Source organism: Giraffa tippelskirchi, chromosome 7, assembly GCF_054371585.1.
Source record: "Giraffa tippelskirchi isolate mGirTip1 chromosome 7, T2T-mGirTip1v1.2.pri, whole genome shotgun sequence".
Taxonomy (NCBI): Eukaryota; Metazoa; Chordata; class Mammalia; order Artiodactyla; family Giraffidae; genus Giraffa; species Giraffa tippelskirchi.
In genome coordinates this window covers 92,941,724-92,958,741 of record NC_137281.1, presented here as the reverse complement: position 1 = coordinate 92,958,741, position 17,018 = coordinate 92,941,724, and the positions used below count along the sequence as shown (strand labels likewise).

At 40.3% G+C, this 17,018-nt stretch overlaps 1 protein-coding gene across 27 annotated transcripts in view; it reads right to left on the bottom strand.

Moving 5' to 3' along the window:
- FMN1 (formin 1) overlaps positions 1 to 17,018 on the bottom strand; it is a 487,763-nt gene that overhangs the window by 25,424 nt on the left and 445,321 nt on the right. For all 27 annotated transcript variants that reach the window (XR_014058706.1, XR_014058707.1, XR_014058704.1 and 24 more), the window contains 2 exons: positions 9,004 to 9,055; positions 3,953 to 4,102 (listed from right to left, as the gene is read on the bottom strand). Coding sequence is in view for 21 of the 27 variants with exons in the window: in XM_081507056.1 (XP_081363182.1) it covers positions 3,953 to 4,102; positions 9,004 to 9,055 (202 nt within the window). In the remaining 6 variants the exon portion in view is untranslated. The remainder of the gene's footprint in view (positions 1 to 3,952; positions 4,103 to 9,003; positions 9,056 to 17,018) is intronic.

Sequence of the window (17,018 nt, the reverse complement as noted above, 5' to 3'; positions counted from 1 at the left end):
AGAGGAAAATTTTTCGTGTGTATACTTTTAACAAAAAAAAATGTGGTCTTCAAGACCAACCTTAGTATTTTAGGGGAGGATCTGGGGGTGTGAGCCAAGCTAGCTGTTGACAGTTACTAAGGCCAAGAGGACAGTGGAAACTCTGCCCGTCTCCAAAGCTCTTCCCAACTCACCAGCAGACCTTGGCTTGAAATGTCTTTTGGTCTAGTTCCCTATGAGCTCAGGAGCAAAGGTAAGGGACATTATCTCAGAAAGAAAACACACAGTTTCTCAGAATATTTAAAAAAAATAGTTTCTTGATTCATAGAGATTTCAAACCAGAAAAGCTCTTAGTAAGCATTTAGTTCCTGCCTCATCCCAATACATACATTTTTCAAATGTGATATTTGGGTCCCCCAGGCAATAAGTGACTGGCCCAAGATCACAAAGCAGACTAATGGCATAAAAATGCTGGTTTTCAGCTCTCTATCCAGAAGTCACTTTTTACACTATGGAGCACTGTCAGTACTCAGGAAGGGTAGAAGAGCCTGGTACATTTCTCTAGAGGGTAAGTTCTAGTACTTGGGCAGCGTGAGGACTGGGTGGGTCACAGACTGAGGTCTAGGGAGCAGGGCACTCTGAATTTGTGTCCAGTCTTAGAAGCTTGCCATTTTGGCTTAATAATGGCTTTCATGACAAGCAAAGTTTAATGCCGCTAATATACCATCATATAGTAGCTTGCTCTTCCACTGACAGAGTTAATCTACAGGTAAACCATACCCCCAGTGAAGTACTGTCTCTTCTACTCAAATACAGAATTGTGTCCTGATACCAGCTTAATAACAGGGTTTATCATTCATTTTCAAGGCACAAGCATATTGAATGTTTCAATCAGTCGTCTGTGTGTTTAGACATTGTTCTGGGTCTCATGAAGAGTACTTGTCTTCCCCATTCTGACACCCATGGCTGATTCATGACAATGTGTGGCACAAACCCACTACAATATTGTAAAGTAATTAGCCTCCAATTAAAATAAATTTTTAAAAAAGCGTAAAAAAAAAGAGTACTTGTTACGCTGCAATGGAGTTGCATCATTCAGTTTTGCATCAAACTAATGTGCATTCCAGGAGACCATGCTAAGCAGAACAACAAGCAAATATTGTCTGTCACCTAAAATCGGCTTCAAGTGGCCTAAAGTACTTTTCAAATTTTCCATTTCATTTGGAAGTGACTTTGTCCCTTTGAAAATACTATTATTGATCCTTAAGTTTTCCCAATGATTTTGGGGGTTTTAGTTGGCCTTCAAACACATCTAAAAATGAAGTGGATGAAGTTATTGGATCCTAAACTATAGCTTTTTTCGCTAATAATTACAAGCTATCAAGTTTTCATTTGGTTACGAATTTAATTTTTGAGGATGTTTTCATACTATGTTATGCTGAAAGGGAAAGTATTAGTTGCTCAGTCATATCTGACTCTTTGTGACCCCATGAACTGTAGCCTGCCAGGCTTCTCTATCCATGGGATTCTCTGGGCAAGAATATTGGAGTGGGTTGCCATTTCTTTCTCCAGGGGATCTCCCCGACTCAGGGATTGAACCTGGGTCTCCTGTATTGTAGGCAGAATCTATACCATCTGAGCCATCAGGGAAGCCCCCTGACATTTAGTGTTGTTAGGATTTATTGGATTTATGGGAAAAGTCCAATAAAAATGATAACATCAAACATCATTAAATATAATATTAGAGCAATCATATTGTTTCCCATCATTAAAGCAGTCATATTGTTTCTCATTTGATTACAATAGAAGAATTTGAGTTAGTTCTCTTATTTCACCATAATGAATGTGATGACAATAGTTTGAAAGCTAAAACCCTTAGCAAATATAGAGAACAATTGAAAAATCCCTCATTTCGCGAGAAAACCCTGGATGTTAACAAGTTTGTTTTAAACTGGATGAGCAGTAATACATATAATGTGCTAAAATTTCTTAACAAAATGATTTTTGTAAACAAGCTGCTTCCACAAATATTTTATGAGCCACCATTAACTTTCAGAGATGTTGTTTTAGGTTGGAAACCTTGGTGATCCATCTCACAAAGCACGGCTGGAATGAAGAAGCCCCTGAAACTGCTAAATGAGATCTGAAAAGGGTCCCGGGAAGTCATGACCCTTTAAAGGTGTTGGTTTACGGAGTGTGAAGTGGGCAATTCACCAGCTATACCCAGGAAGCAGCACAGCAAGTGCCCATCACTAGGAGGACAGGTCATTCTGAAGGGCAGCTGGAACCACCGCAGGCCCAGAGTGAGTGTGGTCTAACTTCTGTGATAGGGGAAAACTCCATTTGGAACATGGGTCGGTATTTCAATAGTAGTTTATTCAAATGAAAAGCGATTCATTACCCTCTCTGCTGGCTTTTGGGGACTATTTTCAGGGGTCCAACGAAAAGGATAAAATCACTAAGGGCTATGGTCAAAATCTAAGATGTAAAATCTCAAGCAAAGGCATGACACTCAGGGCCCGCTAAGGAACTCCCCGGCCTTTGGGTGTGAATGTGGAGAGCTGACTGGCCTGCTGCTGCCTTGTTAGAGACAGAAGAACTTGGCTCTGTCACTTTTCTCTGAGGCTCACAAAACACAGAATGCATTCCACAGAGGCTTATCTTAGCTTAAAGGGCTAGACAAGAGATTGCAGGGTGAGAACAATGGGTTGGATGTCAAGACTTTTAGGATTTTTTTCATGCTCTTATCAACAATCTATTTTCTTAACAACAATGTCACGAAACTTTTTTCTGCTTCACTCTATAATGGATATACTCGGTTTAATTCCCATGTTCCAAAAAAGGTATGGCGGGAAGAAGATATGTTGATACACATTTTTAAAGCTCTGTGACTTCCTTAGAAAGCAAGCGTATGAAAAAATTCCCTGAGAAAAATATTTATAGATTTAGTGAAACTGAGTCAAGAAGTCTCTAAATTATGAGTCCTTTAAGGTAGCTTTATAAGGTAAAATATATTAGTGTACTGTGTGTGTATATCTGTATGTATATAGCTATATTATATATACACCTTTTCTCTGATTCCAAAGTAAAGAACAAAAGTACTGAATTTTGGACATTATAGGGTCTCAATGTTTAGTGAGATATAGATGCTACAATTAAACCACTTCCCTTCATTTGTTGAATTTTTTTGTCTCCAACTTCACTTTGAATGACACTCTTATACATCTGTTCTGCAGGAGTAGTAGCAAGACCTGTTTGAAGTTTAAATCCATGACACCCTTTGTAGAACAGTGGCAACCTGATCAAAACACTGATCAAGCAGAAATGCTTTTTTTTTTTCCTGATCAACAGGGCCAAACGCAGTCTTTCTCTAAGGGGAATGAACACACACACTCTCCCTATATTCAGTGCCGAGGTTTTCCTTCTACCCCCAACTAATAAAATCAGGAGGCTGCAATGAGGCGAGCGGCACGCAGTTTGATGTCCTCAGCAGGATGCGGGGAGTCAGAAGTGGCGCTGTAAATCCAGAGCGGGGCTTCCACACCGTGTTAAGTGTGGCCCGACTCTCAGAGACTTCCCTTTGATGCAAGTTCAGTATATTAATGGGAAAAGCATTCACTTTTATTTGTCTGTACTGTCTGCGACAGCAAGGCTGCCTCATTTAGCTTGGGCCGACATGAAAATACACAGAAAAGCAATCTGTTGCAAATTAGCACAGCTCCCCTTTCATTTACTAGCTAGTAATTGGAAGGGGTTAAGAAAGTGTAACTTATCAGATCACGTGAGAGTATCTGCCTGTGTGGACAGCAAGCCCTCCCACCCCCACATTTCCTTATAAACTCTCAATAATCCTTCCCTGATGTCCACTTGATCTGAAAGGCAATACTGACACGGGTGAGATGTACACGCTTCATTAGGGTTGAGAAGGTGGTTTCCTAGACTCCCAGTGTTAATCAGTCTATTAGAGCCTTACCTTTCTTTAGATATGTTTTTACTCTCCCGTTTCCAGATTGTCTTGAAGTCACTGCAGAACTCGTACCACACCATAAACACGTAGTTGGGTGTGATCTCCTTCTCACCAGACTTTGGCTTCATCCCAAAATATCCTACTGTTGTTTCAAAACTGCAAATGTAGAGGAATAACAAACTGTGAGGTGGAGGGTGAGAAGCTGTCAATGCCAAAACCCATTAGGTGAGGAGAGAAGATACTCAGAACTCCTCGCCATCCCCCTCCAACCCCCCACATATCTTTTCTAGCTCAGAAGCCCAGGCTTAGCAGTCACGGCGGCTTATGCTAAGCCTAAGTATTGAAGCCAATTTTCTAAGAAATTCAGCATGATTGGGGATACTCTTGGACACATCTTATCTGCATAAAATCAGCATGAATAGTTTCCGGGTGTACATAGGTAAAAACTTTGGGGTTTGCTCTTCATCTCAAATCCATGTCATTTACCCACTCTTTGTGTTATGCTGAATGATTACATGGAACACTGATGCCATGTTGGTTTTGTACCACTAGCAGTGGACAGTGAAAGAGCCTGCAGGGAATTCTCAATCTGTTGAGTGCTCCATGGAAAATAAAGAGACTGTTTTACCCTTATTCTGGCATCTGCTGGCTCTGTAATCTTGGGTCAATCATTCAACACTTGACTCTCAATTTTCTCAAGAGTAAAATAAGAGACAGACTATATGATCTTCAAGAAGGCTACATTTTAAAGCTTATCATGATATAAGAATACAAACCACCAATGTACAAAAATACATATAATTGAGGATGTAGCAAGGATTGAAGGAAAAACCATTTTTGGTCTTAAAAATGATCTCTAATCTGGGTTGGAAAAGAACCCAGGTTTTATAAGGGTGATTCCCAGATATCACTAAGAAACCTCTGACCAACCCCATGGAGGCTTGTTCCCAGATGACTACCCAGGCCCCCCAAGCAGCCCTTCTTGGAGGCACCAGCTTTGCAGCAATTTATAGCTCTGCACTCAATCCTTCCCCCCACCCACTCCAAGCCCCACAAGCTCATTTGCCATGAGCAAGAACACTTAAATAAATGGCCCCCTTTTCTAGGGTGTTGGAAACTAATCAAAGCAAGAATGACTGGCCAGGGTTTATTACTCAATGCTCTATCATCTGTTCAGACACAGTGGTTTTTTTTTTTGTGGCCATCCTGAATACGGAGTTTCTAATGGAATTCTATTCAACAAGGATTGTAAAACCTTGAAGCCCCGTTACTATTATGGAGCATACTTTCATCTCGTTCTCAGTTATTGGGCAATATGTATCTCATAAGATTTTATCACATTTCACAGATGAACTGTTAATTGATTCCATGGCTATGATTAGGCGAGATCCAAGCTGTAGCTGCAGCTCTGAGTCCCATAAATTCTTTGTGCTTCTGTAAATAATAAATCTGTTTTTAATGCAAATTAAAACTACTGGTCAGGGAATTTTGGCTCTCAGTTATTAAAAGACTAGAAGTGCATAGGTGGAGAAAGGCAATAACTGCAGTAATTTCTTAAGGGACTCTCTTATAATTCCAAACACACATATTTTGGAGCAAAACCAGAAAGGAGCAATGTCCACTTTGGCTCAGACATGACTCCTAATTCTATGGCAGTCAAAACACTGATAAAACCCTATGTATACTCTACAGCATATAGTTTTATTTCATTCAAAATGTAAACTACATTGATTGTATTATAGCATGGAAATATGTATGAAGAGAGTTCTGTAACCTAAAGGAACAGGCCATGAATTTCTTATGGAGTCACAGGGCTTTAAAACTGGAAGGGATTTTGGATCAGTCGGTCCAATGTTCCCATCTTACAGATGAGAAAACAGAGACCTAGAAAGAATGAATGACCTTATTCATTGGCAGAACTGGGTCTACAGAATCATTTCTCAGTGAAATGCTTTTTTGCTCTACCCACCCTTCTGTTGTTCATACTCACTGACACATGCATTTAAGAAATAAAATAGTCAAGTTTTGGTTTGTTTCCACTTTTGACGCAGTTGCTGCTTGTATGACACATAACATGCATTACCCTCAGCAGAACACATCATTATTTTTCTCTCTTCCTTATGCAGACCTTCTACCCAGAAACATATTTACTTGTGCACTGAAGAGAGAAGAGAAAGTCTTTCATGTTTAGTATTCAGAGGGACAAATTATCTTCCTACTTTTCCAGCAGGATATAGTGAAGAGCACAGAAACTCCAGTTACCACTGTGCTTTAACCCCAACTCTGGCATTCTTTGGAGTGTAGATGGTGAAATCAAGACACTGCAAGTATGATGCTGCTTCAGAGAATGACAGCATTGTTTGGTGGGTTATTACAGAGCTTGAGAAAAGCATTTCATCATCCTGTGGGCCTTGCTTTTCCTAGCTCTGAAATGAAGCTAACCATGTACCCTCACCACCTTTCCCCTGGGACGGGGGAGTCTGACTTACTAACCCTCAAAGAGGATGAAAACTAAAGGAAAGAATGAATTTCAGCAGCTTTTCCCCTATGTGTTTAAGAAAGCAAGTGAACCTCTTCAAAAGAACCAATGCAGAGTTGCAGAGGATGGCCTGGCGAAGCCACTCTGAGGGTGTGCCTTATTGGATTTCAGCGTGATCCCTTTGTTCTAGGAAAAGCCAAAGCTATAATATGAACCTACAGCTATCGGATAAAGTCTAGACTACTCCCTCCCATCCCCAAACACAACTCTCTTCCTTTCAAATTCAATTCTGATTCACAGAAGACTGATTATTGAAAACCTTCTGTAATTTGGGCATGAAAACTGCTGTTATTTGACAACAATATTGGAATTTTCTTTTGCAGGTAACTAACATAGTTTTCAACTTTTAAAAGACAGGTTTCTAATTGTATGTTAGGTTCTATAAAACCTCTCTACTCCACTCTCAATTGCTCCCTGGTTCTTTTTCTCTCTGCTGTAACTCCTTGTCTGATTTCCACCTTTTTCGACTCAGCTAAACATTTTGAGAGCTCAGACAATGATTCTATCAAAGAGCCCATGGCAAAGGGAACGGTTTTTCTTTTGCAGTGTTGAGATGCCAGGGCAGAACATATTCGCTTATTGCCCCTCATGCACGCCTTCAAAAACTGCTGAGGAAAAGCAAATATTCCTTAGCCTCAGAGTAAATTGTTTCTCTTGAGAATACAACATAAGAATTTCCTAAATCTCACACGAATGTTGCAACACTGACCACCAACCTCCTTCAAGAGTGTAAGCAAACAACTGTGGTTTCTACATTAAAGATGGGATCTAACGTATTTCATGTACGACATGAAAGCTAGACTACCTTCACCACAAAGTCACGGAAAACGCTGACAACCAAAATTTATGACCCCCCTCAGCATAGCTAATGCACAGCAGCAACATCAGCCCCTCTCACAAGGGCCCCCTTTTCCTGGAGCGAGAATCTTGAAGAAGAATTATATATTTGACATCCATCTTGGAAAGTGAAATTTTGTTTGGCTTGATACCCATGTGCCCGTGTGAATGATCTTTTTTTATGCTTGTGGGATATTTATATAACACAGACACACCAGCTTGACATGCTGATGAAGGGAAGCTTAATACAGGGGTAATGTAAAATATATATAATACTTAGGGGATAAAGCCAATAAAGAGGCACACTCCCAAAATTTATAAACAGAACCATGTGATCATCTTGGTTGTTAAAATTATCATGCAAAGATGATAATCATGATTCAAGAACATGTCTGCACTTAGAAAATCGTGAGATTAGCCTTCACCTTGCTTTCATCTGCATTTTAATTTTATCGGCACTTAAGTGGGAAGAAGAGCAAGATGTCGGCATTCGTCAATGCAGAGCAGAAACAGCACTGACTACTGACTTTCAGAACTCTCAGAAATTGTGCTGAAACAGGAGGAAAAGGGTTCATTTCCAGAGCTTGTTCACTTGCATTTAGTGAACTCTTCTCACACATTTGTAAAGTTCATTTTATCTTATATATTGTTTCCTGTCCTTATCTCTTATTTAATTTTCTGGTATTTTTTAGAATGGGTCCCAGCAAAATTTATCTCAGTTTTTTCAGCTCTGAGTATGAGAAAGCCTAAGTGTATTCCCCTTCACCTTTCTAAGAGTGGGAGAGGGCCAAGCTGACTAATGCCGGTCAACTGCCAAAAAGAAAAACCACCATAAGTCGAGGGGCTCTAAGACACCCCAGCCAATCATTACTGAGCTCTAACAGGTGAGGTGGATAGTTTCAGTTGGGTGCCTATTCAGAGAAGAACACAGCAGAGGTCTGAGGTAGGTGAGAGGTTGAATAGAAGACCTCTGAGGTCTCTTTCCCAACTTCTGGGGGAGTCTTCTGGACACACAGAGAGATGAGTCCCTACTGTCCAGTTGCCCCCTGTTTACCACATCCTCCAGAACCTGAGGAGAAATGTACATCTCTTAGGTACCTGTAATAATTGGTTTAATCTAGTTGTGCTACTAAGAAGGGTCCTGTTGTTCCCAGCATCCATGGAGTCTTTAGGAGCCGAGTAACGGGAGAGGCAAACAGATGGAAATAGTGTCAGACCTCGTGAGGCAGGTGGGTCATTTCTGGATGATTTCCTGCTTCTCGAGGAAAACTATTCCCAAGGGCTATTCCTGGAGTTTTTCACTCCAGCTCTCCTTAGACTTGAACTGCTCCTGGATGCACAGTCTTCATGGGGGGCGGTCAAAAGAATGGCTAATCATTCATTATGCTAAGTGAAATCAGCCAGTCATAAAAGGAAAAGTTCTCTATGATTCTGCTTACGTGAGGTATCTAGAGTAGTCAAAGTCACAGAGACAGGAAGTAGGATGGTGAGTGCCAGGCTGAAGGAAGGAGAGAATGGGGGAGTTATGGTTTAATGAGTACAGAGTCGACCCTTGGAGAAGACGAAAAAGTTCTGGAGAAGGCCGGTGTTGACGGTTGCATAGCAATGTGAATGTTCTTGATAATAATAAAAAAAGAATGGATGGTCAGAGAGAGACTTGAGGGCAGTCAGAGCTACTTACCTTTTCTGTGCATTCTCCAGGTGACTTTCTTCCATTTTATGTTCCTTTTTGGCTGTGAAAGAGAATTAATTATGAATTAGAACAGCATTTTCTTCCATCATATCCTTTGTGTAATCTGACTTCAATCACACCCATTTATTATCAAAATAAGTCCAAATTCAGGGGTTGGCAGCCCCTGCCACACACCTGGTGATTGTACTCAATTCTCTGTGTCCATTATCACTGCTTTCTTGTTAACAGCTATAGCTAACAGTGACCATAAATATAATTCACTTTTCTTTCTGGAATACTTTTGAAAGGGGTGATATTGTTAATTATGCTGAACAAAGGCTTAAAGTGGAATGACCTCGGCCAGGTTGGAACATGTGGTCACCCAAGCTATAGCTGGCCTCTTTGTGACCCTTTGGCATGTGGTCAGCAACCCCACTCCCTCAAAACAAGAACATAAACTCAGTACCATTTGTAGCAGTTCTGCTCAGATTCAAAGGAATTCACTGGAATCACTGCATACGCTGTCTCTATACCTGTGGTCTAAGGACGCCTATGGTCTCTTTTCTTAGAATAATGTTTTAAATGCATTGGAAAAAATACTTATGATTACTAAAGAAATGACACTGAGATAGTATTCTGAATTTACAGATTAAGAACTTTTGGGAAGGTCATATACATACTACTATATTTAAAATGGACAACAAACAAAAAACTATTGTATAGCACATGGAGCTCTGCTCAATGTTATGTGCCAGACTGGATGGAGGAGGGTTTGCGGGAGAATGGATATATGTATATGTATGGCTGAGTCCCTTCACTGTTCACCTGAAACTATCACAACATTGTTAATTGGCTATACCCCAATACAAAATGTTCTTGGTGTTAAAAAATAAAATTAAAAAAAAAATAAAATTGATAACCAACAAAAACTTATTGTATTTATATATAAAAGAATCCATGTTCTGAAGGACCACAGGGAAACTGGGAGGTTTCATTTTGGAGTGGTTCTTTTATATATTTTCTCTGTAATCAGAAGATAATACTGTCATATATGATAATACAACTCTTACGCATTAAATATGTCTAGAAAAATCATCAAGACAATCTCTATGAGCCTTAAGATTTCTTTCATTTAGATATCCCATACTCTTGGATTGGAAGAATTAATATTGTTAAATGGCCATACTACCCAAAGCAATCTACACATTTAACATGGTCCCTATCAAATTACCCATGACACTTTTCACAGAGCTAGGATAAATAATCTTAAAATTTATATGGAACTTTAAAAGACCCAGAATTGCCAAAGTAATCCTGAGGAACAAGAACAAAGCAGGAGGCATAATGCTCCCAGACTTCAGTCAACACTACAAAGCTATGGTAATCGAAACAGCATGGTACTGGCACAGAAGCAGACATATCAATGGAACAGAATAGAGAGGCTGAAATAAACCCACATACCTATGGTCAATTAGTCTGTGACAAAGGGGGCAAGAATATACAATGAAGAGGAAGTCTCTTTAGCAAGTGGTGTTGGGAAAGTTTGACAGCTGCATGTAAATCAATGAGGTTGGAACACACCTCACATCATACACAAAAATAAACTCAAAATGGCTTAAAGACTTAAATATAAGACATGACACCATAAAATTCCTAGAAGAGAACACAAGCAAAAAATTCTCTGCCATAAATTGTACTAGTGTTTTCTTAGGTCAGCCTCCCAAAGCAATAAAAATAAAAGCAAAAATAAACAAATAGGACCTAATCTAACTGGCAAGCTTTTGCATAGCAAAGGAAACCATAAAGAAAATGAAAAGACAACCTATGAAATTGGAGAGACTGTTTGCAGAAGATGTGACCAACAAGGGCTTAGTTTCCAAAATATACAAACAGTTCATACAATTCAGCAACACAAAACAACTAACCGAATTGAAAATGTGAAGAAGACCTAAACAGACATTTCTCCAAAGAAGACATACAGATGGCCAACAGGCATGTGAAAAGATCAAAACTGCAATAAGATCAAAGAACAAAACTACCTGACACTGGTCAGAATGGCCATCATTAAAAAGTTTAAACATAACAAGTGCTAGAAGGGTGTGGACAAAAGGGAACCTTCCTACACTGCTGGTGGAAACATAAGTTGGTACAGCCACTATGGAAAACTGTACAGAGGTTCCTCAAAAAACTAAAAACAGAGTTTCCATGTGATCCAGCAATCCCACTCACGGGCATGCATCCACACAAAACTATAATTCAAAAAGATACATCCATCTCTATGTTCATAGCAGCACTATTCACAGTAGCCAGGACATGGAAACAACTTAAATGTCCATTGACAGATGAATGCATAAAGAAGATGTGGTACATATATACAATGCAATACTACTCAGCCATAAAAAGGAATGAAATAATGCCATTTTCAGCAACATGGATGGATCTAGAGATTATAATACTAAGTGAAGTAACTCAGAGAAAGACAAACATCATATGGTATCACTTATATGTGGAATCTAAATATGACACAAATGAACTTATCTATGAAACAGAAACAGATTCACAGGCATAGACAACAGACGTGGTTGCCAAGGGGGAACTGGGGATGAGGAGGGTGGAGGGTGAGTTTGGGGTTCAATTCAGTTGCTCAGTTGTGTCTGACTCTTTGCAACCCCATGAACTGCAGCACTCTAGGCTTCCCTGTCCATCACCAATTCCCAGAGCTTGCTCAAACTCATGTCCATTGAGTCGGTGATACCATCCAACCATCTCATCCTCTGTTGTCCCCTTCTCCTCCGGCCTTCAATCTTTCCCAGCATCAGGGTCTTTTCCAATGAGTCAGTTCTTCACATCAGGAGGCCAAAGGATTGGAGTTTCAGCTTCAGCATCGGTCCTTCCAATGAATATTCAGGACTCACTTCCTTTCAGTTCAGTTCAGTTCAGTTGCTCAGTCGTGTCCGACTCTCTCTTTGCGACCCCATGAATTGCAGCACACCAGGCCTCCCTGTCCGTCACCAACTCCCGGAGTCTACCCAAACCCATGTCCATCGAGTCAGTGATGTCATCCAACCATCTCATCCTCTGTCGTCCCCTTCTCCTCCTGCTCCCAATCCTTCCCAGCATTAGGGTCTTTTCCAATGAGTCAACTCTTCACATGAGGTGGCCAAAGTATTGGAGCTTCAGCTTCAACATCAGTCCTTCCAATGAACACCCAGGACTGATCTCCTTTAGGATGGATTGATTGGATCTCCTTGCAGTCCAAGGGACTCTCAAGAGTCTTCTCCAACACCACAGTTCAAAAGCATCAATTCTTCGGCACTCAGCTTTCTTCACCGTCCAACTCTCACATCCATACATGACCACTGGAAAAACCATAGCCTTGACTAGATGGACCTTTGTTGACAAAGTAATGTCTCTGCTTTTAAATATGCTATCTAGGCTGGCCATAACCTTCCTTCCAAGGAGTAAGCGTCTTTTAATTTCATGGCTGCAATCACCATCTGCAGTGATTTTGGAGCCCAAAAAAATAAAGTCTCTCACTGTTTCCCCATCTATTTGCCATGAAGTGATGGGACCAGATGCCATGATCTTAGTTTTCTGAACGTTGAGCTTTAAGCCAACTTTTTCCCTCTCCTCTTTCACTTTCATCAAGAGGCTCTTTAGTTCTTCTTCACTTTCTGCCATAAGGGTGGTGTCATCTGCATATATGAGGTTATTGATATTTCTCTCGGCAATCTTCATTCCAGCTTGTGTTTCTTCCAGCCCAGCGTTTCTCATGGTGTTCTCTGCATATAAGTTAAATAAGCAGGGTGACAATATACAGCCTTGATGTACTCCTTTTCCTATTTGGAACCAGTTTGATCTCCTTGCAGTCCAAGAGACTCTTCAAGAGTCTTCTCCAACACCACAGTTCAAAAGCACCAATTCTTTGGCACTCAGCTTTCCTTATAATCCAACTCTCACATTCATAAATGATTACTGGAAAAACCATAGCTTTGACTAGATGGACCTTTGTCGGCAAAGTAATGTCTCTGCTTTTTAATATGCTGTCTAGGTTGGTCATAGCTTTTCTTCCAAGGAGCAAGTGTCTTTTAATTTCATGGCTGCAGTCACCATCTGCAGTGATTTTAGAGCCCCCCAAAATAAAGTCTGTCACTGGTTCCATTGTTTCCACATCTATTTGCCATGAAGTGATGGGACCGGATGCCATGATCTTAGTTTTCTGAATGTTGGAGTTTCAAGCCAACTTTTTGACTCTCCTCTTTCACTGTCATCAAGAGGCTCTTTAGTTCTTCTTCGCTTTCTGCCATAAAGGTGGTGTCATCTGTGTATCTGAGGTTATTGATTATTTCTCCCAGCAATCTTGATTGGGGTTAGCAGAAGCAAACTAGTATATATACAATAGAATGAATAAATAACAAGATTCTACTATGTAGCCTCAGGAACTATATTCAATATCCTGTGATAACATAATGGAAAAGAATTAAAAAAAAGAACGTATATGTATGTATACCTGAATCACTATGATGTAGAGCAGAAACTAACACCACATTGTAAATCAACTATACTTCAATTTGAAAAAGATTCTTTTCATTTAATGCTTATGATGTTAAAATGAATGAGAAAAGAAAATCAATCATATCTAGCTATGTTGTGATACCTCATGAAAGGTATTAAAGGATTTTAAAAGCTAGGATATTTAAAAGGATATTAAAAGATTTTAATAGCTAAGATATTTCAAAGGATATTAAATAGCTAGGCTATTTAATAAGCCTAGCTCTGCCATTTACTACCTGTGTGACTGGACAAGTCACTCATGATGAACTGTGTATTTATGGCCTCATCTGGACTATGAGCATAGCCACAGAGACTATCATCACACAGATGTGATAAAGATTAAATAAGATAATACACGTAAAGCCCTTGGCACCTAAGATACGCTCGATAAATTACAGGACAGGTATTATTAGCATCTCATCATTATTCACTTAATCAATGGAAATTTATTAACTTATTTCTCTGATCAAAACAGCTTGTCATCACTTCTGACAAAGCCTTTGAAGTCTTTACGATGGCCCAGAGGCCCTGCCAGTCTGCCCCCTGGCTCCCCTGTGATGTCATCTCCTTCTTCTCATGCCTGTTCCTTTCCAGCCTAGCTGGTGGGACGGCTGAAGCAGCGCCCTGAGTGTGTGTTCCGGGGATCATGGCACCTGCCTTTCCTCCTCCTCCCTGGAGCACACTGCCCACAGTCCCTGTGTGACTGGCTCCCTCACTACATTAGGTCTAAGCTCAAATATCACCTTCGCTGATCCTGCCACATTTAAGATCATCCTTTGCCACACATACCCCTCCTCTTTTCCTTAGAGCCTCTATCTACCTGACAGACTATCCATTTACTCATTTATTACACAGCATTGAAAGTAAGCTTCAGGAGAGCAGCCCCTTCATCTGGCCTTAAACATGGAAAAGTGTCTACATGTTAAATAAGTCACTTTAGCTAAAACTGTATATACTTGACAATAGTTGCTTAAATAGACAGATACTAAGTGTCCTGAACATAAGACTTTATATTCAGAATATGAACAGAGGCTAAAGAAGAATGTCAGGCTAAAACTGTATACTAGTATCTCTAAGTTCAGTAAATTTCAACAAAATTTTTTATATTAAAATGATTTAGATAGCTACATCATTTTAGGTAAAGTTACAGTCATTGCCATTTTTTGTGCTATGATTTCCCTAGTTCTTACAGGCATCTCTGTGAATTAGTTGAGTTCTTGGCCGATCAGACACAGAGAAGTGGCTTGCATCTCTCCTAGGCTACCAAGTTCCCCCAAATATGAAATCAACTAGTGGTTTGTTTTTATCCAGTGATTATTAATTATGTTCATGACCAAATAAAGGGGAAAATTCCTTTGAGGCCTGAGTGATCTTCCTGGAGCTTACAGGTGCTGTTCTCTGTCACTAGGTGTTTCTAACTGGCTACTTCCACTCTGTGCTAAGCAGACTGTGGTCAACCCTGTTGCTGCATATAAACTGAGTCACGAGAAATACCCTTTCCAAACTGAATTAAGCATGAGATGAAGACTGTGCAAGAGCTCTATAAATATAGTTATTTGGGGAAAAACACAGCATCCAAATGTAAAAAGAGGTATTGCTAAGTGGCAATGCATACTGCAGAACCTCTGAGGGTTTCGGGGATGAGAGCCATCAAGAAAAGTAGAAGAACCTAGAGATCTCAAGCTTTCTTAGGACAAGGGCCTCTGTTCAGACAGAAAAGGCAGCCACTTCCCTGGTGTGACCCTGAAGCTCCACCAGCCTAAAGTATTTCTCCTGTCACAATGTGTGAAATTTCCAACCATGTTATTATACATTTTAAGTCCTCAGTGTTCTGAGTAAAACAAAAATGACATTACCTAGAAGGAAAATGTTGAAAGACAGGAGTCACAAACTCAACTTGCAACATCACCAACAAATAAGGTAACTGTAGGCCAGGTGTAAGAATCATACTATCCCAAATTCTATTTCTAGCTTCTCAATACTAGAACTGACAGCCTCAGTTCAAGAAAGTCAGCAGAGAGTGGGAGAGAAATGGGAAGCCCAGGCCCCTTCAAGTCACTGGCCACTGCTATTCCATCCTCCTCCACCTTCTTCAGAGAAGCTAGGATTTTTAAACATATGTTCCCAAATTTAAAAACATTTTTCCTGACAGTCTGTAGGACAAAGAGCACATTCCTGTTGGCTGTATCTGGCTCTGTAAGCTCTGGTAGCTACCGACATCATGACATAGGTGAGTCTGTTCTTTCATTCCATTTGCCAGACTCTGTTTTAGGGGCATGGCACCCCTCAGAGAAGAAAGCAGACGAATATCCTATAGAACTTTCATTCTGGGGAAGATAGACAACTAAACCTGAGAGAGTAAGAAGCAGTGTAAGTAATTTTTCATGAGAGTTAGCAAAAAAAAAAAACACAGAAAAAACTTCCAGAGCACAGATTGTTCCCTATAGTGGGAGATTCTACCTGGGTTACTGAATTAGGGGTGCCTAGGCAACCACAGCATGCCACAGAGGTACCCCACCCAAAAAGGGAGAGACAAAGTTTAAACTGAAGATGGCCCATCTTAGACAGAAACTGTCCTTATCCTACAAATGAAATGAGCAGTGGTCCTGACCCCAGGTGTGGGATCTCCTTAGTTTTCTATTGTACAATTCCATGGATAGAGCATAAGTGTGCTTCTTTTTCAGTTTAACTTGGTAATAGCTCTGGGAGAGGGGGTTTCCCTGGTGGCTCAGTGGTAAAGAATCCGCCTGCCAATTCAGGAGATGCAGGTTTGATCCCTGGGTCAGGAAGATCCCCTGTAGTAGGAAACAGCAACCCACTCCAGTATTCTAGCCTGGAAAATCCCATGGTCAAAGGAGCTTTGTGGGCTACAGTTCATGGAGTCACAAAGAGTCGGACATGACTGAGCAGACATGTGTGCATGTAGCTAAGAGGGAGGTGGGTAGGATTCCAGAAGAGTAAGTTTGGAGTCGCTGTCAGATACTGACACAGCAGTAGGAGGGATAGAGAAATAACAGGCACCCCTGACCTTCCTTTTTTCTCTTCTCTTCGCTTTCGCAAAAAGTTGTCTCATTGTCTCAACAAATTATTTTTCAAATCAAGGGACTAAAACAATTGCTTAGGAAGATAACAGTCTCACAACTTAAGATAATAAAAGCAATAAGAAAAACAAACCAGAGTACTGAAAATGAGATTTTGCTTAACATCAATTCTGTCTTCCAAAGTTCCTTATCAAGACCAGGAATACACTGTGATGATGGTGATTTAATGGAGGGGCCAGGAGAGAGTGTAGTGGTTTTTGCTTGATGATTTGCCTACAGCATCCTATAATTTCTCTATCACTGATAGAGCTGTGTTGTTTTTCTTTTATTTTAATTTTCTCCCTTAAAGGACGATATTTATTTCTTATGTAACTCTATGTCCCAGAGAGAAAGCAACACAGCTTCTTTGGAAGTTTTTTATTTAAGAGA